General features: G+C 47.0%; 1 protein-coding gene across 5 annotated transcripts in view; it reads right to left on the bottom strand.

Annotated features, from left to right (window-relative positions):
* LMTK2 (lemur tail kinase 2) overlaps nucleotides 1-24,851 on the bottom strand; it is a 77,063-nt gene extending 52,212 nt beyond the window's left edge. Inside the window, exon 1 of one of the 5 annotated variants that reach the window (XM_086373928.1) lies at nucleotides 23,027-24,851. In XM_086373928.1, coding sequence (XP_086230054.1) covers nucleotides 23,027-23,114 — 88 coding nt within the window. In that variant the 5' untranslated portion in view covers nucleotides 23,115-24,851. Of the gene's footprint in view, nucleotides 1-302; nucleotides 619-10,164; nucleotides 10,324-23,026 lie in introns of those variants that run through there. The other 4 variants (XM_086373929.1, XM_086373931.1, XM_086373930.1 and 1 more) reach the window with 4 other exon arrangements.
* Nucleotides 24,852-25,260: the final 409 nt, after the last annotated feature.

Here is a 25,260-nt window from a genome sequence, read left to right as displayed (position 1 = left end):
AACAAACATTGAGCACACTCCTATGTGAGTAAAACACATTCTCGAACATAACATGACTTCACTGAAGAGCAAAGAGGCCTGCACATCAATGCAGGACTAAATTCTTTTCCAACAACAAAAGGTCTATTTGAGAGAGAGCTCTGTGAAACCTGCTGTGTTCGGGGGTTTGGAATCCACTGCAGCCTTCCTTCCTAAAAACAACACCGTTAACCAAGGGTTGTCCAGAAGCTGCAAGCTCTAGACCAGCAAGACTGAACGCAGAGGGAAACCCACACGTGAACAAGGAAGACCACAGAACTCACCCACGAGGGACACTGACGTCCATCTGGGAACGCGAGCCAAGCGAGAAGCCCGAGCGCAGGGCTGGCCTCCAGGAACCGAGCCCAGCCTGGGCTGTGCTGCTCGCTGGTGCTGGCTCTCAGAACCGTCTCACTCCCCTGACTCGTGCGCTAAGGCCCAAAGACCACTTCTGAGGCTTATGCGGCAAAGCGCTCGCACATACGCTGTATCACACTGATCTTCAAGACGTGGTTTGCCCACTGCGGTTTAAGACCACCACATGTCAGGGGGATTTTATACTTGAGAGGAAGCGGTTTTCACTGGCAGCATTTCTTCTTTCTTAATGGCAGAAAAATAAGGGAATGTTATAACTGGTCACATCTGAGATATCACAAAGGATAAGTGCTATTTTCATTTGATCATCAGGACACCAGCTCCGTGTCCCAAACAAGGACACCGACGTGCCCAGGAACACGAGGTGAGAAGGTGGCCAGGCCAGACTGGGTCCACAGTACTGGACAAAAGCCCTCCTCTCCGCCCCAATTCCCTCAATATCACACTGTTCCGTCTCGTTGTTTCTAACATTCAAAAACAGCCTAACCTAAGTGCTTCAGACGGAAGCCTCTCACTATAATTAGAGCAGTTCACAATTGGGGGCTCCCCTTCAAACTCCACAGAGTGAACAGTAAACAACTCTTCCCTCTCTTTTCATCCTTTTTATCATTACCATCTATCATAACATTTGATCAAAACTGCCTGAGGGCCAGCTCAATGATCTGATTCATAAAACTATCTCCTCTGAGTCATCAGGTAGGCATGAAAAGTCATACCCGTGTTAAAAATAACTAGTCATGCTGAGTTTTGCCCGTCCATGATAATGTATTTATTTCTGTTATGACACTGCAGGGAGGGAGCTCAAACCCTCCCTGGACTCTGTGACAACCTAGAGGGGTGGGATGGGGTGGGAGGTGGGAGGAAGGTTCAAGAGGGAGGGGACATACACATACCTATGGCTGATTCATGCGGACGCGTGGCAGAAACCAACACAAGATTGTAAGGCAATTATCCTCTAATTAAAAATAAATAAAAAATTTTTAAAAAGACACTGCAGGGACCTCTGCTCTGCTGGACTCAGATTTCTTCAATGTACACAAGTCTACTTCACCTCAGTGTCAGCCAGCCCACTGAGAGAATTCTAAATCAATAACCTGAAAAATTTACTAGGTAGCCTCGAGCAGAAATTTTCAGTTTTACCACTTCTAAAAACTATTTCGTTGACAGCATTTTTCTTTTGATTGACCCAAAATATTGTAATTTAAAAAGAGAGAAAAAAAGCTCTGTATATCAACAAAGAAAACTTCCACAAAAAAAGAACTTGCATAAAATGAAGAAATCAAACCAGCCTCCCGTGGGTTGCAAGGTGAGCTGGGTTTGCACAAACCGCAGAGAGGAAGCAAATTCTAGACAAGAGGAACTACAAGGAAATCCCCCGTGGCCCCCAAGGTCAGACTACAAACCAGGCCCCTAGAAGGTTCCTCGTTGTGACAGTTAAGCAGGTTGGAACTGTAAAGAAAGGCAGCTTTCCTTTGACGTTCTCAGGCTGAAGCATTCAGAAACGTGTAAGTCAAACCAATCACTGCCTAAGGAAAAACATCAATAATGACAGGAGTGTCTCCTCCGCACATCGAGGCCGCCTGGCTGATTACAAACTGGGAACAAGGATAATGAGAGGTTTGGGGTGCTTCGTACGCCTCCCCGAGACTCCGATGCAAAACACACAGCATCTCAAAGGTATAGCCGGTGTAAGTTTTCATTTTAGTTCCCAAACCATTTTAATAGTTATCTATCCAGCACTTGATTTAATAAGTTAAAAATCTTGAGAGACTCAAAGAGGTAGGTGCATATTATCTGTTTTACAGACAGGTAATCTGGGGAACACGATTTCTCAGTAATGACTCAGAGTAAGGGAAGTGTGCCACCCGATCATTAATTCCACCATTATAAAGCCCTGCCCAGAAGCCCCATCAGAACTTGAATATATGCATAATCAACCGAAGAGTCACTTGTGAATCCATTTTCAAATTAAATTACAATTTTTCAAGGTTCAAAGATAAAAAAGAAATGATGATCAGTGTCAAGATCCACAGGGGATTGCAACGTGCTGGCCTTCTCATTCTGTCACTCCCTCTTCGGTTACCAGCTGATACGCTTTTACAAAGAAAACTGCCTCCTATTTACTATTCGGTTGCTCAGGGGTTAAGTCATAAAGGGTGAGACTGAAGCTTCAAATTCTCTAATCATACAGTTCCTCTATCCACCAGTCCCTATCCTGAAGCTACTTAGGGACCTGCCAACATTCGTTCCAACACTCTCACAAGCTGGAATTAAGATTGCTGGGAGAAATAGCAATAACCTCAGATACGCAGATGACACACCACCCTTATGGCAGAAAGCGAAGAAGAACTGAAGAGCCTCTTGATGAAAGTGAAAGAGGAGAGTGAAAAGTTGGCTTAAAACTCAACATTCAGAAAATGAAGATCATGGCATCCGGTCCCATCACTTCATGGCAAATAGATGGGGAAACAATGGAGACAGTGAGAGACTTTATTTTCTCGGGCTCCAAAATCAATGCAGATGGTGACTGCAGCCATGAAATTAAAAGATGCTTGCTCCTTAGAAGAAAAGCTATGACCAACCAAGACAGCATATTAAAAAGCAGAGATTACTGCTTTGCCAACAAAGGTCCATCTAGTCAAAGCTATGGTTTTTCCAGTAGCCATGTGTGGATGTGAGAGTTGGACTATAAAGAAAGCTAAGCACTGAAGAATTAACGCTTTGGAACTGTGGTGTTGGAGAAGACACTTGAGAGTCAAACCAGTCAACCCTAAAGGAAATCAGTCCTGAATATTCACTGAAAGGATTGATGCTGAAGCTGAAATGCCAATACTCTGGCCACCTGACGCGGAGAACTGACACATTGGAAAAGACCCTGATGCTGGCAAAGACTGAAGGCAGGAGGAGAAGGGGATGACAGAGGATGAGATGGTTGGATGGCATCACTGACTCGATGGACATGAGTTTAAGCAAACTGCAGGAGTTGGTGATGAACAGGGAAGCCTGGCGTGCTGCAGTCCATGGGGTCGCAAAGAGTTGGACACGACTGAGTGACTGAACTGAACTGAACATTCGCTGCATTAACATAAATTCAGGTGTGGTGGGAGGGGCTTGTCATTAATAACAGATGCTATCATTCCTCCCAGTAAGGAAATGCCCAGGGCTTTAGGAACTCTGGGCCAGAAAAGGGGACAAAGACCAAATGGATATTTCCTTTTATGTCACAGGTATATATAGCCTAGAAAAGGAATCAGGAAACTATGGTCAGTTTGGTCAGGAAACTACTGGTCACTACCAATAGCTCAAAATGCTGCCCACTGTTAGTTCTGGTATGGCCTGCTAGCTAAAAATAGTGTTTACATTCTTAAATAGTTGTTTCAAAAAAAAACAAAAAACAAAAAGAATAGTATTTTGTGGTTGTTGTTGTTTAGTCACTAAGTCATGTCTGACTCTTCTGCTGCGAACCCATGGACTATAGCCCACCAGCCTCCTCTGTCCACGGAGTTTCCTAGGCAAGAATACTGGAGTGGCTTGCCACTTCCTTCTCCAGGGGATATTCCCCACCCAGGGATGGAACCCATGTCTCCTGCATTGGCAGGTGGATTCTTTACCATCTGAATCACCAGGGAGCATTATGCATGATGGGACACTCACTACCAATAGCTAATAATGCAAAAGAGCCTCTTGATGCGGAGAGAGAAAAAGAAGAGAGCAAAAAAGCTGGCTTGAAACTCAACATTCAAAAAACTAAGATCATGGCATCCAGTCCCATCACTTCATGGCGAACAGAAGGGGGAAAATTGGAAGCTGTGACAGATTTTATTTTCTTGGGCTCCAAAATCACTGTGGATGGTGACTGCAGCCATGAAATTAAAAGACTCTTGTTCCTTAGAAGGAAAGCTATGACAAACCTAGACAGCATATTAAAAAGCAGAGACATCCCTTTGCTGACAAAGGTCCATATAGTCAAAGCTATGGTTTTCCCAGTAGTCATGTACAGATATGAGAGTTGGACCATAAAGAAGGCTGAGGGCCGAAAAATTAATGCTTTTGAATTGTGTTGGAGAAGACTCTTGAGAGTCCCTTGGACTGCAAGGTGATCAAACCAGTCAATCCTAAAGGAAATCAACCCTGACTATTCATTTGAAGGACTGATGCTGAAGCTCCAATACTTTGGCCACCTGATGTGAAGAGCTGACTCACTGGAAAAGACCTGATGCTGGCAAGATCGAGGGCAGGAAAAGGGGATGACAGAGGATGAGATGGTTGGATGGCATCATTGACTCAATGAACGTGAATCTGAACAGACCGTGAAGACAGGAAGACCATGAAGGACATGGAAGCCTGGTGTGCTGCAGTCCATAGGATGGCAAACAGCTGGACACAACTTAGCAACTGAACAATAATGATTCAAAAAGACAATCTGACATTATGTGCCTCCAGATGGAGAAACACACCATCACCCACTACAGAAGTACTGCCCAAACCAAACAACCCAATAGTAACAAAATATCAAACTTGTATCTGACCAAGCCTCCAGGTCTAAATACCAATTAACAGGAAATAGAATAGTGGAATGCATTGAATTCCATAACAAGAACATAACCAGCAAAATTCAGGTTACGAAAAACACTCAAGGAGAAAAACCTGATGGATTACAAGGAGAGAAAGAAAGATGAAGAAGGAATTAGAAGAGAGTTTAAGAAAGACATAGCAACAAAGTACAATGTACAGGTGTTATCTGAACATGATTCAAAACCGTAAGAAAAAAAAAAAATGACAACACTGAGACAGCTGGCAATCTGTGCACTGACAAGTGACCGCATGAGAGAAGCATGGTTTAGTTCTCCCGGGAAGAGTGCGACACTGCTTCTGTTCTTAAGAGTAGTCTTAACCTCTTACAGATGGTGACCCACTTAGCTATGTCTGAAATTCGCTTCAAGGTAGTATGAGGGTAGAGAAAGTGATGGGGGTAGCATGAAGCAGGCTGGCCTCCAGCGGATTCAAGCTGGGTGAAAGGTGCGTACACAGGAACTCACTGTAGCCCGTCTGGTCTTATGTATGTTTGAAGTTTTTCATTTATTAAATAATTTCTTCACATCTATTAAGTAAAGCTTAAATAGGGGGGAAAAAAGTAGCTATAACAATTTACAATCCGTGTGTTAGTTTGCTGGAAACGCTGTCCCGGAGCACGAACTGGCACAGACAGTTCTGGAGGCTGCAAGTCCCAGATGAAGGGTGGGCAGGGCTGGTTCCGTGGGGCTGTGGGACGCGGCCTGCGGCTCCCTGGCATCTTTACACGGCCTTCCCCCTGTGCCTGTCTGTCTCTGTGTCCAAATGTCCCCTGTGCACAAGGACACGCTCATGCTGAACCACAGCCCTCCTCACAACCTCATCTTCACCTCGTCACCTCTGTAAGACCCCGTCTGTAAATCAGTTCACACTCTGAGTTATCAGAGGTTAGGGCTGCGGTGCATGAATTCAGGATAGGTGTTCGGTTTAACCCATCTGCAGGCCGTACGTTTAAATGAAAACAAAAAAAATCAGCAAGAAAGAGAACAGGTCAGGACAGTGTCACACGAGGTCACCAGCGGGCCAGAGAGGGCGCCTCCAGGGAGGACGCCAGGGGTGCTCTGTGTTCTCATCTGTCTCAACAGAAGGGTTTCCTGGGTCATCAGCCCAAAGTCCAAGCTCCTTAACAAGCCGTGCAGAGTCCCCGGCCCTCTAGACCCTGGCCAGGCTCTCCACCGGGAGCAAAGGCACTCCCAGTCCTTCCAGATGGACCCTCTGTCACCTCAGCCTTCAAGTTCACCTTCTCCCCCTCCCCCAAAATCCATCATAGACGTACCGGTTAACAGGATAAATTCAGACTTTTGGGGTCAAACAAATAAGACCAAAAAGTAGCATTCCCTGTGCTCTTGCTCAGCAAGGGTTCTCCCACCACCACACACTCTCAGTCCACAGCCTGGGGCCCCGCCCCCGCCAGTTTTCCACTGGCTCCTCAGCTCACACACAGCTCCCCACACACTCTTCACCTGTCCGTTCTGCAACGCCTGTTTAGCCGCAAAACTCTTCCATGTCTTAAAAGCTGCGTTTGCCGGAGCCGACGTTCTCCTGTGATGAGAATCTGACCCACACGCCCCGCTCTCCGCAGGTCTCCTCTCCCGTGAAGCCGCCAGAGCGGTCCCGCCGGCGGCAGGAGGAGGCTCGGAGGCCCCTCTCCCACATGGGCGCCGGACGCGGGGAGGGCCCCCCGCACACAAGGAGCCCCCGGGGCCTCCTCCGACACTGGGAACGGGAACCGCAACGGCCGCCTTCACAGACGCAACGCCAGCTCTGCGCGGGTCTGAACGCGGGGCGGCAGCCTGCCCGAACCCCGTAACGGATCACCACGGCCGGCAGCTTCCGCGACCGCCGCGCACCCTGCAGGCTGGAAGCCCAAGCCCCAGGCCGGCGGGGCCGCCTCCTCCCAAGGCCTCCCCTGGGGCCTGCAGACCGCGGCCGGCTGCTCGCGAGCGTCCGACGGCTCTTCGCTTCAAACCTCCTCTTCGAGCGAGGGCCCCAGGCATACTGGGTTAGCAGCTAACGGCCTCGTTTCTAACACAGTCACTTCTTCAAAGGCCTGGTCCTCCGATACAGTCACCTTTCCAAGCTGGAGGGGGCTCAGCTGGGCCCCTAACACGGTAAATGGATTGATTTAGGAACACCGTCCTCGCTGGCAGGGGACCCCTCCTTGTCGGCATCAGAGACAAGTATCCACTGCCTTCCCCTTCCTTGCTGGCTTCCCAGGAAGCTGTGGTGTGAAAACGGGAACGCACTGAACGGCCGTTTGAGTGAGTGCCACACACACGCATCACCCTTCTGCTCTTCACCCTCACCCTCAGGAGACACACGTGAGACACTCAGGTGTCCACTTGACAACTGAAGCTGGTGCCCACCGGACTGACCAGGCAGAACTTGGGGAAGCGAAGGACCGGCAGTCTTCCAAACCGGTCCTGACATCCAGTCCATCTTCCTCTTCCAACATCCTGACAAGTAGCTCTCCTCCCTGGAGACGAGTCGAATGAATTATCATCATACTACTTGAGGAAAAATATGGAGACCACCAGAGCAGATCACACATTTTTATTTAACGCCTCAAGATTATAGACCCATCTATCAACGGTTTCCTGTACATGGAATCTTCAGTCACTAAAGGTTTTCCTGGCCTCTCAACCTAACAATACACCTATTTATAATAACATTCAACACTCTAGACTCTCTCCGATGAACTCTAATATGAGGCAGGGAAAGTGAAGCCCAGCACTGAACAAGTAGCGTGCTGACATGATGTGGATGGATCAGAGGTTCCACAAAGACCCAGAAGCCAGGACATCAACAACCCAGAAGAACACACCACGCGGTGTGGTCATCAGTGGCGTGCTCTCCAAGGTCAGCCCAGCCCCCTTTGCTCAGCTGCAGACGTGGTGCGCTTTGAGTACCTGGGAATGAGATCATTTCAGATGAAGCTGCTGTTTCTCTCAGCTGTTTCCAATAAAATCTGTTACCAGAGGCTCGTTTCATTCCAATTTTAAAAGCACTGACGAGGACGGAGGCTACCGCAGAAGAGCGACGCAGCATGGTGGCATGGCTTGGTCAAGGGAATGCCAGGTTTAGATAACGCCCGCCAGGCGCCGAGGCCCCACACCACAGGAAAACGGCGGCAGGAGCCACACTTAGAAACCAGAACCTTAATTAGGTTGACAGCACAGCCGACGTGCGGAGTCATCCACGGTGTCGGATGTTTGTAACACTCTGAGTCAGGACCTCCCTGCGGTCGGGGACGCCAGCCCACCAGGCAGCACTGGTCCGAGAAGCAGAAGCGCAGGGCCAGTGTCCCAGGGCTTCGTCCCTCACAACCGCTCCCTTCGGTGCACCACTGACGTCGAGAGAAAGGGACATTCGGGCTTTCTATGCCACTTCCCGCTGAAGCCTGCAGCACCGTGCAGGCAAGTCAATGGCAGTACTGTGTTCACAACACTTAGCTAACACTTTCTGCACAGAAGGCCAAAAAGGAAATGAGAGATGACCTAGATGCTCCTTACCTCCCAGGCAGGGCTGACCCTTAACGTCCTAGAAAAACGTGCCCACCTGTTTCTCTAAAATTTCCTACAACACCTTGATGAAGCGAATGGTCTTAGAACCTTTCTGACAGGAATTCCTAAGGTCTAACTTAAAACTCTTGCCAATTAAAACACATTTCCAGGCAAAGTGTGTTTAAAACTTCTCTCTTCAGAGAGGAAGCAGATGGTGTCTGGATGCTGTTGGACTGGCCAAAGGGACGGATGGACTGGGGCAGGGGTACAGAAAATTCACTGTACTTTTCTACTTTCACAAATGTTCAAAATTCTCCATAATAAAGCACTACCTTCATAACTAAGCCGGAAACTGCTTACACCAGTGGACAAGGTTCTGCAGAGCATCAAGGGGAGAGTACCGAGGGTCTCCTACCTGATAATGCCCTGATTTTTGTCTTTATATTATACAGAAAACCAAACCTAATCACAATTTAACCCAATACAACTGGGTGTTTCCAGACACTTAGGCGTCCAGCCCAAGACAAGAGACCTACAGATAATCAGAGGAGTCCTGGGGCCAGCATGTCTCTCATGGAAACGGCTATTCCATCACCCAACTGTGAAGTTCACCCATCAGGAAGCGACCCCAACCCCCAAGATGTTGGCTCATTCAGCAAGTGTTCACCAAGCATCTCCTGCAGGACAGACACAGCTGCAGGTTTCAGACGCACGGAAGTGGGAAGAACGGAGCCCTGCACTTGCGGCGTCTGCTCTCCTGCAGGGAGATAGACCACAAGCAAATTAAAAAGCATACAGTACCTGGGATGGTGATGAGCCATGTGGAAAAATAAAGCAGGGGAGACTGTCAAGTAATCAGGGAACACATTCTCATATTAGGGAATTCACATGAGAGATGATGGTGGTTTGGCCCCAGGTGGTTAGGAAAACAGCTAACACTTAGCAGTGCTTACTATGCTCCAGGCACTGTTTTAATCTCACCAACCCCACAGCAACCTTCTGTGGCTGGGGTGGGGGTGTCTATCTGAAGCCCCACACTAAAGAGAAGAAGCTGAGCCTTGGAGAGGCAGAGCTGCTTCTCCCAGGTCACAGAGCTCCCACGGGGTGATGCCCAGATGAGTGGGGAGCAGGAGGCACGCCTCATTCCGGGGCAGTGGGGTGGGGATGCCCAGGACGTGGGGGTAGGGGCGACACAGAGTGTGAGGGGAAGGGTCGTGGAGGACCTCCCATCAGTGCCCCTCACTCTTCAACACAGGCAGGCTCTCAAAGATGACCTGACGTCTGAGAAAACCCTCCTGAAAAACGGTCAAAGCAAGTGACGGACCCAGAGAGAGAAAAAGGGGACTTGAAGGAGGCAGACGATACAAGGGTTTAACAAAAAAAAAAAACTATACAAAACTATAATTAATACCCTCAGAAATAAAAGAAGATACTACACTCATGAGAAGATGCTATTTAGAAGGGGGTGGGGAGGAAAAACTCCTGGAAATAAAATGTAATAGAAAAAAACAAAGACAGCCGCAGAGAAGCAGGAAGAGATGAAACACGAACAAAAAGCGTCAAGACTCACTCCAAGGAGCCCAGCACTGAACCAACAGAAGTCCCAGAAGGGAAAGAAAAGGGATCTTTTAAAATGTGTGACGAGATTCTTCTGGAACCACACCCTCTCTCCACATTCAAGAGACCCGCAGAGCACCTGTCTGGGTGAGTGGGGCGAACGGCAAAGACTCACGCCAAGGCATCGCCTTGCCACTTTCCGGAACGCAGAGACGAGGTCCCCAAAGCTCCCATCCCGGGAGGGGAACCGAGGGCACGCAGGCAGGAAGTCAGGTGCCCAGGGCCCGGCAGCAGAGCCCCCGCCTGGGCCTGGCCCGGGCACAGCCGCTGAGCGGAGATTCAACTCTTGCTGAGGAGGGCGGGACGAACTAATGACACACGCACGAAAAACTCAGGAAATGACAACAACGTCCAGGAAACACGAGACATGTCAGAGAAATTTAATCATCAGAAACACGATAGGGCCAGCTGTGAATAATCTGTAGTCATAGAAATATGAACGCTGAGTGCTGATTTAACCAAGAAGTGTAAACAATGATGCTGAGAAGGGGAAGAGTGTATGGGTACATACATTCTCTTCTTCCACGGTAGAAACTCAGTATCTACTTAAACCAAGGAACAGTTCTTCAGCAAGATGAGGGGGAGCAAAGAGTAGGGATGAGGAAGGACAGGACAGGGGCTCACCAGGCTATTTTTATCATAAGCTCCGGAACACTTTCACTTTACAAACATCCACGTGCATTAACTTATACAAACAGAGCACACAGGGGTAATAGAATAGAAAACAGAGGCGCTGGGGCGGGGGGACAAAATTTAAGGAATGGGATAAAGAAACAGGGTCAAACAGGAATGACGATGCTGTGGACACAGATGGAGACAAGGGGCACAAGCTGCACAGAAAGCAGACGAGGACAGCATTTTAAAAGTGACTTGGAAAGAAACGTGGTGATCAACAGCAAAAGAACTGAAAGAATGGTTTGCACTTTTTTTTTTTTAACTACTCCTGAGGCCCTTGGACTGCAAGGAGATCCAACTAGTCTATCCTAAAGGAAATCAGTCCTGAAATACTCATTGGAAGGACTGATGGTGAAGCTGAAACTCCAATACTTTGGTCACCTGATGCGAAGAGCTGACTCATTTGAAAAGACCCTGATGCTGGGAAAGATTGATGGCAGGAGGTAAAGGGGACGACAGAGGATGAGATGGCTGGATGGCATCACTGATTCAATGGACATGAGTTTGAGCAAACTCTGGGAGTTCGTGATGGACAGGGAGGCCTGGTGTGCCGCAGTCCATGGGGTCGCAAAGAGTTGGACATGACTGAGCGACTGAACTGAAAACTTATACTAACAAAGTTATTCCAAAGTAGAATAAAGCTATGATACAGAAAAATATACACATTAAATAATCATCTAATATAAGTAAACCAGGAGAGGGTCCAGGACAGAACCCGGAAGCTGCTGCAGCTGCCTGAGCCCTGGGAGGAAGCAGAGCTGAGGAAGCACAGGGTCAAGGGCACCCATCAAGGCGCTGGTCTTACAGAGCTGAGGAAGGTGTGTCCAGGACGCCAGGCACATTTCCTGACACCTGCCCGAGACGCTTCACCATGCGTACACAAGCCATCTGCTCACCAGCACTCTTCCTGGGATCCACAGCCTCCAGCAGATTCCTGACAGGGTCCAGGCCTCATCAGCACTGATTTAATCACAGCACCTGAAGTACTTTTCGTGTTCACAAGTGAGTATTTACAAGTTTATGATTAGATTTCTTTCAAGTCAGAAATATTTTTTATCACCTTTAATTAAACACTGCAACTCAACTCAGAGGCAGCAGTGGTTGTTCTAACAAATTAAAAAAAAAAAAAAAAGAATGTGCTTTTCTGAGCCTTATTATGGAAGTCGGCATGTCAGTCTCCTAACTCATAAGGAATTATATTTACTATTTCAAGGGTCAATTAAACAATAGATACCTCTGAATTTCACCTAGGACTTTCAGATAAAAAAACGGAAATAAATATCCAGAGGAAAAATAACCGGGAGCAGCCATGCACGTGCATCACTCTAATCAAAGTGTCCTGTGAGCACGAGGCAGAGCGCCTGAGAACTGGGCGGGCAGGCGTCAGGTCCCCTCAGCCCACGATGAAGTCCGGCTCTGACGGCTCCACGGCGTTGAACTGACTGCTCCCTGTCCCAGGGCCCCACCTCCCTCCCCTGAGAACTGGCCTTTCTGCTCTGAAGTTCTCACACAAAGATTTTATAAGTCCAAACCTGGACGAGTCCACCAAGTGTCTCACTTGAACAGTGAGTGAAAAATGGTGAAAACTGGTTATCAGATCTTTTATTGAAGTTAATTTTTTTTTTTTTTTTAAAAAGCAAACCAAGTTGAATTACAGACTTCTGGCGTGTACCCTGGCAGCAGGCCTCTGGTGGAGTGTTCTCAGGGCACTATTTTCGTTAAGTTTGTTATTTTTCAGTGCCTCACCAGCAATCAGTGTCCGGGTGCGCTGAGTTTTAATAACGGTCTAAAGTCAGAGTCGGGATGGGGGGGGAGGGTGCGGGGGGTTCTGGGCCCGGAACCGGCAGGCTGCATCCTTGGAAAGTAACACTTGCTGCTGACGCTGAACCGCTCCAGGAGGCACACTGCCAGGCAGCCCTGGGAAAAAGGAGTTTTTTTTTTTCCTGTTGGAAGGAGCGCAGGTTGAATTTATGGAGGGTTCTGAGGAAGAATCTGCAGCGTGAAAGATGCTTTAAACTTAAATTCAGAGACTAATCTGAGAGGTAACCAGTAGATCACAACCTTCAGTTTTACAGTAAGAAGCTGAAGCTACAGAATTTTACAATTACTGGTTGGTCAGAGGAAATATTTTAAATGTGCAGAATAACTGCAAACTCATCCACCTCTGACTTCTAAGTCCAGAATGGCTTAGAGATTCACTCACCATAATTAAAGGCTGCAATTACAGCACGTTAACGCAAGCCTCCTGTTCAGTGTAGCAAAAAGGGAAAAAAAGACATTTTCAGAATGGACTTTGAACGTGGACCTCAAAGAGAGAAAAAAAAAACTGAGTTTTTAAAACTGACATCACAGTGGTTTCACTTTTGGATAAGAGCAACTTCTCTCTCAAAAATCACTAGCCTAGATGCTTAAAATCAAATTCTTTTCTCCTAGGTAAGGCATACATGTTGCAAAAAAAAAAAAAGTCCCAAATTATCTGTACTAGTGTGTGGGTCTATGATGTCCTTAATCAAACCCAACTCATTACACAGTTGTCACACTGAAGCATTCTGAGAGAGAGTTTTCTTTCTTTAGCTCATCATATTTTGTACATATCAATACACTCACAGCAAATACATTAAAATACATCAACAAGCTTAAAAAAACAGTCACCTGTTGAAAAATATAAAATGGGCTACAAATATGAAGCTATTCCAAAAGAATCCGGCTGAGAAAAACTAACTTTTTTTTTATAGTAAAGTGTTAATGACATGGTTATCACACCACATGGCTGTCCTGTAGGTCGAGAACCAGGGGCTCTCACACAGCGTGCACACGCGTCACCCGGGGAGCCGGGAGCATCCTGAGTTCCACCTGCCGAGTTTCCCTGCTGGTCTGGGCTGCAGTGGGCTAAGACCCAGCAGGCCGGGGCAGGCCCATCTGCACCACGAGGCACTCAGCTCACAGCGCTGGCAGCTGACTGTCAGGCCACCAGCTCACAGCTCTATAACTGATTACTTATGCAGAGTATTTATAAAATGTAAAGAGATTATTATTTACACCGCCTCCCAGAGAAAGGGTTAAAATTACAGAGGAAAAGAAAAAAAAGGCCTTTGGAGTGGTAGGTGGTGTGTGTTCTGCCCTGAAGTTTTTACATTCCTTTGTGGTTATAGCACACATAACTTCTCACAGGAAGATTCTTCAGAACAATATTCACGTACGGTGATCAGGAGCAGAGATCTCTTCAGATCTTAAGTGTTGACATTAATTTTTTAATTTTAAATTGTTCTTCCTTCCTTGAGTCTCACAAGCTCCCCAAGTTAACAGGTTCCTATTAAATAACTGATATTATCTCGCCTCTAGTAGACGACAGGCTTCCCAGGTGGCTCAGTGAGAAAGAACCTGCCTGCCAAGGACACACAGGAGACGTGGGTTCACTCCCTGGGTCGGGAAGACACCCTAGAGGAAGGAATGGCAATCCACTCCACTGTTCTTGCCTGGGGAGCCCCACACACAGAGGAGGAGCCTGGCGGGCGACAGTTCAGGAGGTCACAGAGAGTCAGGCACGACTGAACGACAGAAAGCGAGTGCAGCACGATCAAGCATTTCGTGTTGTGCGGCTGGAGAAATCACCACAGAAGTATTACAAATGCAGATTTCTGGGCCAACCTCCAGAATTCCAATTCAGCTGGTGCGTCTGGGGGCCCCCAAATCTGCATTTCTACAAGCACCCAGCTGATCTTGACGTAAATGATTCTGTTTTATAAAAACAGCTTTATTTTTTCCTGAAACATTTTCAGCTGAACTGATACTATGGCCGGGACTGATATCAAACCAACGGGGACCGCCAGGCAGGTGAAAAAGGCCCACGTGAACAACATTATAAATTTAAAGCTGCTCATGCTGGGTGACAGGCACATGACGGTTCGTTATATTCTTTATTCTACTTCTGTGTTATGTTTGAAATGTTCCATAATAAAGAAATGAAAAGAAGCCAAAAGCTCTGTAAAAAGATCAAAGCAAGGCTCCAGCCCTCTGTGCTCTTCAAGTGACTTGCCACTGGACATTTCATCTGAACTTTCACCAATTAAAGGTGTTGCCTATAATCCCGTTCAACAATTTCCAAAGCTGATAAGACTCCCTGAAGTAATTCTAACTGTAGCCTTAAGCTTAAAAGGTTTCCCTCATCTTCTTCTAGATGAGGCTGCTCTTGGAGAGAGTAAATAAAAGCTCCCAACAACAATATTTGCTCTAAAAATAAAAATAACTTCTTGCCAGTACCATTATACCACAAGCACGGGATGTACAGTATTTACGACGGTGTTAAAAAAGTTAAAAGGCGGCCAAGTGACAGGGTCCAACACGCACAGGGTCACCCCTCCCCAGGAGGCCCCTGGTCCCGCCAAATCCCTCGCTTGCTCTCTTTTCCCAGCACCTGGCATTAGGTACAGGAAGCAGAGGATCAAAACCCTGTTATAAGCAGTAGCAGTGGGCAAATCCGGGGCCCAGACCCCGGTTTCTAATAAAAGGAAGCCCTAGAGACGTGGACCGGAGCAGGGGAGCCACAGCTTCTCACAGGGCCGGAGAACAAGGAAGTGCTTGGAAAAAAAAGATGGATGTGTGTCTGCAGGACATAGGAGCCAACTGAAAGAGCTCCCAACGGCCCATTTAAGCAGCAAAACAAATACCAGTATCGAATTATAACCCAAAGTGTAAAAATCAATATCCTCATGTGCATACTGATATAAATAACTGAACAAGGAAATACACAGGGAAGAACAGTTAAATCTCCTACACAGAATCCTGAGTAACTTCCATAGATGCTTCTCCCTCAAGGAGGTGGCGAATTGCTCGCAGGGGCCGGGCACATGTGCGGTACAGAAAAGGGCGTGTGTGACTGGCAGAGGCGGCAGCCGACAAACAGCACCTCAGCCAAGGGGCCAGGGCCCATCGTCGTGAGAGCACATACCCTTGACATGACGTGATGATAACGGTACTGTCACTCTGCGGGCTTCCTCCCACACAAACACAGCAGCCCAGCCTCATCCTGAGAAAAACATCAACACGCACCAGCTGGGGGGATAATGCTACAAAACACCCGACCAGTACTCCGCACGGTGTCAAGATCACCAAAAACAGGGAGCAGACTGGAGGGGCCCAAGGAGATGTGACGACCAGACACACGTGGGATCCCGAAACAAGAAAAAGGATGTCAGGGAAACAGGAAAGAAACCTGATAGAGTCTGGGCGCTGGTTAATAATCGTGCATTAGAACCAGCTCCTGGTTGTTACAAATGTCAAAAGGGAAAACTGGACAAAGGATACACAGAGACTCTTTGTACCATCTTTGCAACTTTCCTGTAAATCTAGAATTGTTCTAAAAGAAAAAAATTTACAACTAAAAATAAAACAACTATAAACGGCCTCCTTCTGGGTGAGGGACAGGGCTGGCTGAAGGTAAAGTTAAGAGAATGAGAGGCTCTAAGCTGACACCCTCTCGTCTTAACTCATGGACACTTGAGTACTGGTCTGGGGGAAACAGTTCTCCAGCACCACCTTCATCAAACTTCAGCATCACCCACAAACTTCAACTAAATGTGAGATACCATGCAATTACGAGCAATACTGAGGCTTGCAATCCAGGTGAAGAGACAGGACTTAGAACAGGTGGTAGGAAAAGTCATGTCTGACTCTTCGCAACCTCATGGTCTGTAGCCTGGCCAGGCTCCTCTGTCCATGGAATTCTCCCGGCAAAGAGACTGGAGTGGGTTGCCATTTCCTTCTCCAGGCGATCTTCCTGAACCAGGGATCAAACTCTGGTCTCTTGCATTGCAGGCATTCTTTACCATTTGGGCCACCACGGAAAGGCGGGGGGAGAGATAAACCAGGAATTTGGGATTAACACATTCACACATATTTAAAATAGATAACGAACAAGGACCTACTGTAGAGCAGAGGGAACCCTACTCAATATACTGTAATAAGCTAAGTGGGAAAAAAAATCTGAAAAGGAATAGCTATATGTATAACTGAATCACTTTGCTATACACCTGGAACTAACACAACATTGTAAACCAACTACACTCCAAGTTATAATTTTATTTACAAAGGTGGTATTTAATAAATGCACATGGTAGGCTTGTACCACAAACCCAAACCTTTTTTTGATGACACAGCTCACCAGTAAGTTTTCTCTGTATTTCTTCCATTTCTTGTAAATTTGTTTACAAAATCATACAAATGCATTCGTGTACCAATGTATTCTATACCTTCACGAAAGCCAACATTAAGGATGAAATGAAAATAAATTTAAAAGTTCCAATGTCAAAAAAAGACCAGTTTTCATCCTGCATCCCCTGGAACCTCCTGCCCCACAAGGGGACACTCTAGGGGTTCATTAGGGGAGGTAAACACTAAAGTGTTAGTTGCTCAGCCGTGTCCAACTCTGTGTGACCCCATGGATTGTAGCCGTCCAGACTCCTCTGTCCAAGGACTTCTCCAGGCAAGAATACTGCAGTGGGTTGCCATTCCCTTCTCCAGAGGATCTTCCCGACCCGGGAATCAAAGCCAGGTCTCTTGCATTATAGGTGGATTCTTTACCATCTGAGCCACCAGGGAAGTCCAGCAATCACTAAGCCTGGGCAAAGAGGTCTTAGCAGGGAAATTGGGGTTGTAGAGAGGTTTAAAAGAAAAGAAAAGACAAAGAGATGACAGCACCTAAGACACACATGGCGAAGAGTCAGGCACCTGCTAACAGAATGTGAAGCACTGGAAGACAGGAATCGCAGCAGCATATTTTGCAAACGCTGAGCAGATCAGTTTAGCTAGTAAGAAAGTGCCGTGAGGGGAATTCCCAGGCAGTCCAGAGGTTAAGACTGCCCCTTCCACTGTAGAGGGCCCAGGTTCCACTCCTGGCCAAGGAACTAAGATCCCACAGGCCTCTTGGTGCAGCCAAAAAAAAAAAAAAACCCGTGATGAAGTGGGGTGAGCAGAGGCCAGGGCAGCAGAAACCCAGCTGCAATGACCTCTCTGCCCAATGCTGCCCAAGCAGGGGCCGTAGGCTGGAGGCCGGGGGCTACCCAAGCCCCACCCCAGCACAAGGGGTCTGATGTGATGGTAACTCCAACCTTTTAAAACAAACATAACATAGTAAAATGAAAATGTGCCAAGCTGCCAAAAACAAAATGGAAGGTTTACCACCAGCCGGCTGAAGCCCCAGGGAGGCAGAAGGGGAGCAAACCGCTCTTATGCAGCCAAGAAGAAACGGCAGAGGCTTTCAGAGGAGGAAAGGCGCACACCGGGCTGTGGGTTCAGGCACCTGAGATGTTTGGCATCAGCTGTTCTCATGTTTCCCCACTTGAATCACAATAAAGTCAAATGAAATTCGCAATCTCTGCACTGAGCTAACCTCTGCACAGAACCTTCTTGTGAAAGATTGAGGTTATTTTTCTGATATGACTGTTCTCTCTGTGGCAAATAACTGTAATGCCAAGGCATGGTTCCAAATTAGTCATTCGCTACAATTTAAAAATACTTCACTCCAATATTTTGCCCCGACATAGATTTCACTGCATTTCTTCAGGGTTCTTACAGTGTCTTCATATGAGGAGTCACAGAAAAATAGAGATTTGAATCGAAAAACCACCTCAGATAGAGTAGTCTGTTTTCTACCAGGAATGCTTGTCCAGCTTCTCCTTTCTATAATATCCCTTTCCCCATGTCTGAGTAATACATAAAAATTTCCGAGTGAAGCAACACTAGAAGCCTGCAAACACACATGATTTTAAGAGTGAGTGAGTGAGAGAGAAAAAGCAAGTCTGTCACATTCATCTCTCCGAATGACATTTTCTAAGGGGAAACCTCAGCCCTGGGCTGGTCCGAGCACAGCCCGGGTGAACCTGCTGCCTTCACGGATGCTTTCTGCGAGTGTACAATTTTTGTTTGGGATCAAACCAACTTAGATCACCCGCGGTTCCTTTAAATAAGTTAAAACCAGCAGTCGTTCACATCCAAGAGCTTTAGTCATCTTGACATTCAAAAACAGGTTTATTATATAAAAGAACACTGATCCAGATCATCTTAAAAATTTCTAGCATAATTCCCCAAGGCTGTGAATTTCAAGAAGCAACACCACCAGCTTATAGATCATACTTCAGTAAGCCAGATTTCTCTCTAAAGGATCTCATCTTCACCCATCACAACTTGTTATTTTGAGAAACAAAGACTTTTTTTTTTTAACATCTGTAAGTTTCAGGCACTCCATGTTTAAGCGGCTCCCATGCTGAGTTCCTTCTTTGACAACAGCGCCTACCATTAGTCAACTCTATGATGACCCACCAAATCTACAAAGAAATCTACGCTGTCAAGGGCCTGACCTGTAGCAGACATGGCTACCCTGTGATAGCAACTCCTTAGGTAAATATCATCACTATCCCTTTTTAAAAAGTTGAGTGAGTACTAAGAAGCTCGGAGAGGTCAAGTGACGGGCCAAGGTCTTAAAAGCTATTAAAGTGGCAGAGGAAGGTCTCATACCCAGACCAACTCCAAAGGCCAAGTTCTGGCTGCAGGACCTACTCCTCCTGTGATTGGTACTCCCAACCAGGCTGAATTTTACTCCCAACCGGGCTGAAAAGTTGGATCCTTTTTATATGCCTGCCTGTGGGACTTTTTTGAGGACTTGTCTGTTTAACCATTTCAGAACCCTGGGCATCCCCTACGTGACATTTACATTACAGGGCGGTTTATTATTATTATTATTAAATATAAAGCTGCTATCTCTATACCCACAGGAGATACAGAGGGCCCAAGGACTCTAAATTTCAAGAGAACTACATCAACAGTTAGCAAAACTGCAGAGATTTGATAACTTCAATGCTGATGCTACAAAGTTGCTGGCCCTATTTCCTATTACTAGGCAAATAAGAGTACTTATTTAACCCCAAAGTATCACGAATTGAAATCAATTAACAGCATTTCCAGCCTAAATCAGATCTCAAGCCTCACAGTCATGTAGACTGACAAGAATCTGCACGAAAAATCTGCTGAAAATAATTTTTCTCAGAAGCTGTTAAAACAAACAAAAATTCATACTTTAAAGAGCACTTCCTTTACTTCAGAAATCTTTTTCAAGACACAAGCTTGTTTGTTTAATCTAAAATAAAAGCCCAGGTTTCACAAGCTACTGTTTAATCAGTAGCTGAGTCCCACCGGGTTCACAGACTTCTGTGAGGTCCTGTATCTGGAGCTGCTAAAAGCTTCCTCTGTGCTCTGTGACCTAACATGCCACAGAACAATGCAAGTGGGTTTCCCAATCTCACCACTATCCTGGTATTAATAACGAGCGGTGGACTCGGAGGAATGCCTCACGTGTACCCGATCTTTCTTTACGATGTGAATTCAGAGTCTTGCAAAAGGCACCTAAGTATTTTCCAAGAGAAGAAAGGTAGGAATGACCGGACTGTAATCTTAGTTTGGTAACTGAAGTGCTTGAGTGTGTCTAAAAAACATTCGGTAACTGAAGAGTGTGTGTAAAAAACAGTGGACTTCCTCTCTTTACATAAGCTTCCTAAGTGAGGACCAGCTCTTGCAGAAATACATATTCTCAGAAAAGGAGCCCCCCCCTACTGAAGAGTGTGTGTGTGTGTGTGTAAATAACAGTGGACATCTTCTCTTTACGCAAGCTTCCTAAGTGAGAACCAGTCCTTGCAGAAATACAGATTCTCAGAAAAGGAGCCCCCACCCCAGGGAGGACATAAGGGATGTTAAGTGATAAAGAGATCCACCGCCGCAATTCAACCAAGAAATGCCTTCGTGCCTGATGGCAAAGGCAATCTGCATATTCACAAAGCTCACCATGACCGATGGGTAAATGATCTTTTTTCAACTTCAGAATCTAGAAACAATTTTGGATGACAAAGAAATCTTTGGATAAACGAATTTCGATTTAAAAGCCCAATTTTAATTAACCATCTCATTTCCCCATGGCAAGGGCTAAATTGCAAGTACTTTTTCAAACCTATTGTTGATAAGCCATGCTTTCTCCAAGACACTATTAACTAGTTAGAACTTTAAGCAGCATTAAGATCAAGGGGGCAAAGACCCAACACAGTGGATCTACTCGAAATCTGAAAGTGGCCAGACTTCCCTACGTAAGGAGTACAGGCCCCCAGTTAATGAAAAGCTTTAAAAGTTACTGTTTTCAATGTTTAACTGTTTTTTTTATCTCCCATGTATGTTCCAGAGGGCTTCTTCTTTCTTGATCACCGAGCTCAAAGGTTTCTTTATTTCTCTTGATCTAATACATCTTGGTCAAGAATCCATCTCCATTACAAATATTAAAAATCTCTTTTGAATGGAAATACAAACTCCCAGATCTATGTGAGATTGTGCTTCTTTCCCAATAATTTAACCCGGGCAAGTACTTGTCATCCACATGCTGCAAGTCTCACCATAACACCCTCCAAGCAACAAACACGAAGGGAAAATCTACAAGAGCTGTTATATGTCACCAAATAGCTCTTTATGTTTTTTTTTAATGCCAAGATTTGATATTTATATTTACAGATTAATTTTCCCGATTGCTGTCTCACTCCAACAAAAACGTCAATTTTTTTACTCATACCTCGATAAAATTTGAAAAGAAGGGAATAAAATACATGTTAAGAGATTTATAGGCAGACACATTTCCAAAGGTTCCTACATAGAATCTGTTCTCCAAAATATGTAAAAGTTCGATGAACTGCAAAGTCATCTGGACACTTCCTGAATCCCTTCTGCATCCACATTCTTTACCCACTATCCTACTCTGCAGCTAATTTTCCATTTCACCATGAATATCTTTCAATATCAACATTGACATTCCTCCCTATATTCTTTTATAACTTCCCAGGTACTTTCTGGGACTCTTACCTGGGCTGCCTACACACTCCTCATAATGTTCGCTCCTCTTATCTATCAGATCAGAAAACAGCATTCACCTCACAAATATCTGATTTAAGGCAGTGGCTGAAATTTAGTGATACACTATATGTTACAATGATAACAGTTAATACTCCACTAAAGGGCACTCAATGACATGACCTGGTGTGTCTCTGGAAACAACTGTATTAGCTTCCATTGTAGATGTGCTTGAAAAATATGTCTTTACTAGAGACAGTACCTTCCACGTTCTGTACCCAATTAACATCATTCTAAAATAACTCTTGACCTCAAGAGTATTGTAAACAGCTAAGAGACTTGATATGGTAAAGCAGAAAAATCACACAAGTAGAGGAATCTAAGACCTTGGTTTTATTTGTGGCTCCACCTACAATTTAGCTGTGTCACCTTGGGTAGGTCATTGGACCCCCAGGGCCTCACTATCTTCAATTGCAAAACGATAAAAATTGGACTAAATTTTCTTTAAGGCCTCTTCCATCTCTAAAATTCCATGATTCTGTGAAATTTCAGTCTCCTCTCAATCCAACGATCAGTAGCAGCAGATAACAGCAAATTAGCCTAGATTATTTTTTTCCTTAAAAGAAAATTATCCAACTTGATATGTTTTCCTGGATTGAAGTTTTATAGGGAAAAATAAACTACAAACGAAAACGATGGGAGAAAAATAAAAAGAAAATCACACACTGACATAGCTAAAATAGAAACTTCAATCACCCCCTGGGCCATTTTGTCAATAGTTATTCAAAGGCTGCTACTCTAATCACTGGCTTCCTAAAATAAAGATATTTATAGAGCTGCTTCCTTCTCATCCCCAGAGATCCAATTCTAATAAAAAGCACAGCGTTTTGAAATCAATTGACAACTTCGGAAAGAGTTGCAGGGAGCGAAGGAAACTCTGCGAAGCTCTCCAAACTCATTTGCATTTAAAAGTACGATTAGGGTTAAGAAACGGTTCTTATTATAAAATGTGAGGGGGGGGGGAAGCGCAGGAGGCAGGTGACATCTGGGGAATGAAGCAGAACTGCCGGGAAGCGAGGTAGGCTGAGGACCTTCGGGCAACAGGTCCAGAGCCGGGACCGCAGCCTACCCCGGGGAGGGGCTGGGGGCTGCCGCCCGGCTAGCAGCCTTCCCGGAGCTCCATCCGCAGCGCCTCGCCCCCGCTTCGGCCCTGGAGAGGCAGCCCGCCCCCACCTCACGCCCCTGCGGCAGAACCTCGCCTCAGCATGGGCTCCGCCGGGCCTCCCGCCCCGGGCAGGCCCTCCGCTTCCTCGGCGCCGAGGCCGGGCCGGGCCCGCCGCCTCCTCCCCGGCCGCCCCCCGCCACCGGCTCCCCGCCCCGGGCCCGCTCACCTGCACCTGTTTGCGGAAGTGGCGCGGCCCCGGCGCGGCCCACGGCCAGGAGCAACAACAGCAGCAGCGGCGGCGGCGGCCCCGGCATCTCGCCCGCCGCGCGGCCCCGGGGGCCGGCTCTCGGGTCGCCCTCCCTCCTGTCCGTCGGTCTGTCCCCCGGTCGGTCCTGCCTCCCTCCGCTGCCTCAGCGGCACCCGCGCCGGCTGCTCTCGGGCACGCGTCGCTTCGGCCACACCTCAGCCCGGCTCCTGGTCCGCGCCCACCGCTCCGACCTCGGAAACACCATCCTTCCCGCCCGCCCGCCTGCCCGCGCCGCCGCCTCTCAGCAACAGCAACGGCAGCCGCTCTGCAGAGCCGCGGGCCCCGGCGGCCGCGCTCCCACCGCCATGATGGGCTGCGTCATGTGACGTGGGGGGGGCGGGGGCGGGACGCCGTGATAGACAGCCCGTCCCGCCAGTCGTCAGTTCCACACCGGCCCGGGAGACCCCGCCCACCGCCCTGGCGGAGGGACGGTGGCCGCCGGTGCGCCCCCTGCAGACACAGGCGTCCATGGGCAGCAGGGGATGCCAGCAATTATTAAAAAAAAAAAAAAAAATTTTTTTTTTAAAGCTAAGTATAAGAAGACAATGAAAAGCATCCAGAATCCGTCCTGAATTTTTTTCTCAGTATTTTAAAAATGTGTAAAAATAGGCCCCTTTTGTCTTCAGCCTTTTTTACTCGTAATAGGCGTTTTAGACTCTTCTTAGGTTGACCTATTCAGCCACGGAGGAGCTTTGGGCTTTTTTATTTCAGTTCGACAAAAATAGAATTCTGTCTCCCCTCGCGCCCTCTAATTCGGCTCCTGAGATCAAGATATTCCCCTTGACAAGAGTGCCCTTCCTGTCCTTTCTTTGCCATCTGGCACACTCCCTTTCCAAGGTGGAAACTCACCTGAAGAATACAGTCATCTAAGGAGGCCTCTCCCAACCCCAGGAGAAATGACTGTCATCTCCTAGTCCCCACTGCTATCCCGGCTGCCAGGCTGTATGGTTCCGGCGACTGTAAGCTCCCTAAAGACAGGAACAGTGCATGTGTCAGCTGTGGGTGCCTGGCATGGGCAGGAGGCCTGGCTCCAGGAGGCATTCTCTACAGGAGTAGTGCCTGGCCTGGGTGCCCGCCTCTCCCCACCAAGAGACAAGGCCCAGCCAGCAGGTGAGGAGAGACCATCCTGCCACAGAAAGATGAGAGAAAAATTATTTTCCAGGTAGAAGTAACAATGAGCAGAAGCTTGGAAGCTGGGAAAATGCTGGGCTTTTCCAGAGAACACACTCATAATCCAGTGTGTGCATGAGAGGGACTGACTTGAATCTTATCAGATGGGGCACTACCAACTGGCTGCAGGGGGGCCGCCCCAGTTCTCCGGACGCCTCAAGTCCATCTTGAATGCCAGCTCTCTGCGGTGCTGATCCCTTGAGGACACACAGACCATGTCCAGGGAGTATTTGTTGGACATATAAGGCAAGACAATAAACACCTAAGTAAACAAATAGCTGGAATGTGGAAGTGCTGGGTTAAAGCATCCATGGCTGTCTGCTGATCTGTATGTGCAAAAGGAAAGGAAGGCAAAGGTCGAGAAACGAGACACAGTCACCTGTTGTGCTTCTACTTTCTACTGGGATCAGGAAGCTCCGGACTTTGAGTTTCAGGGAGCCGGCGAATGCTCACGCTGTTGTCCCGGGAGGAGTCCCTGGATGTGTTCACAGCAGTGCTGGCCCAGCCAAAGCCCTGCCTCATAATCTTCGTTGTTAGTCATAATTAAAGTGTGTTCCAACCACAACACATCAGATCACAATCCCAAAGCAGGTTTCGTTATTATTCAAGTGGCCCAAAAGTTTTTTAGAAAACGTGTTTCCTTTCCACTTCACAGAAGAGGGGTTAAGGTACACATTCCTTGGATGGTGTCTAATGGAAACCTTTACCCAACAAACTACCTCACTGCTCACACCTTTGCCCAGTACTTCTCTTGAAGTCTTGAAGACTTCCAGTTAGAGAATTTACAAAGCAAATGAGAACCTGTTTGCTTTGTTTAATTTCCTCTAGGAGTCACAAAACAGCCTTTGGAACAACTTGGGATTGGATCCCTAAAATGAGGAGCCACGTCTTCAGCATTCCTAAGGCTGTTCTCCCCTGCGTCCAGTCCTTTCCAATGTTTCTTTTAAGCCAAGCCACCACTTGAATGACTACACAGCCATTGT

The sequence above is a fragment of the Bos grunniens genome, chromosome 25 (genome assembly GCF_055505025.1).
Source record: "Bos grunniens cultivar Pamir isolate PY7600 chromosome 25, Bosgru_T2T1.0, whole genome shotgun sequence".
NCBI lineage: Eukaryota > Metazoa > Chordata > Mammalia > Artiodactyla > Bovidae > Bos > Bos grunniens.
This window is presented reverse-complemented; position numbering and strand designations above follow the sequence as displayed.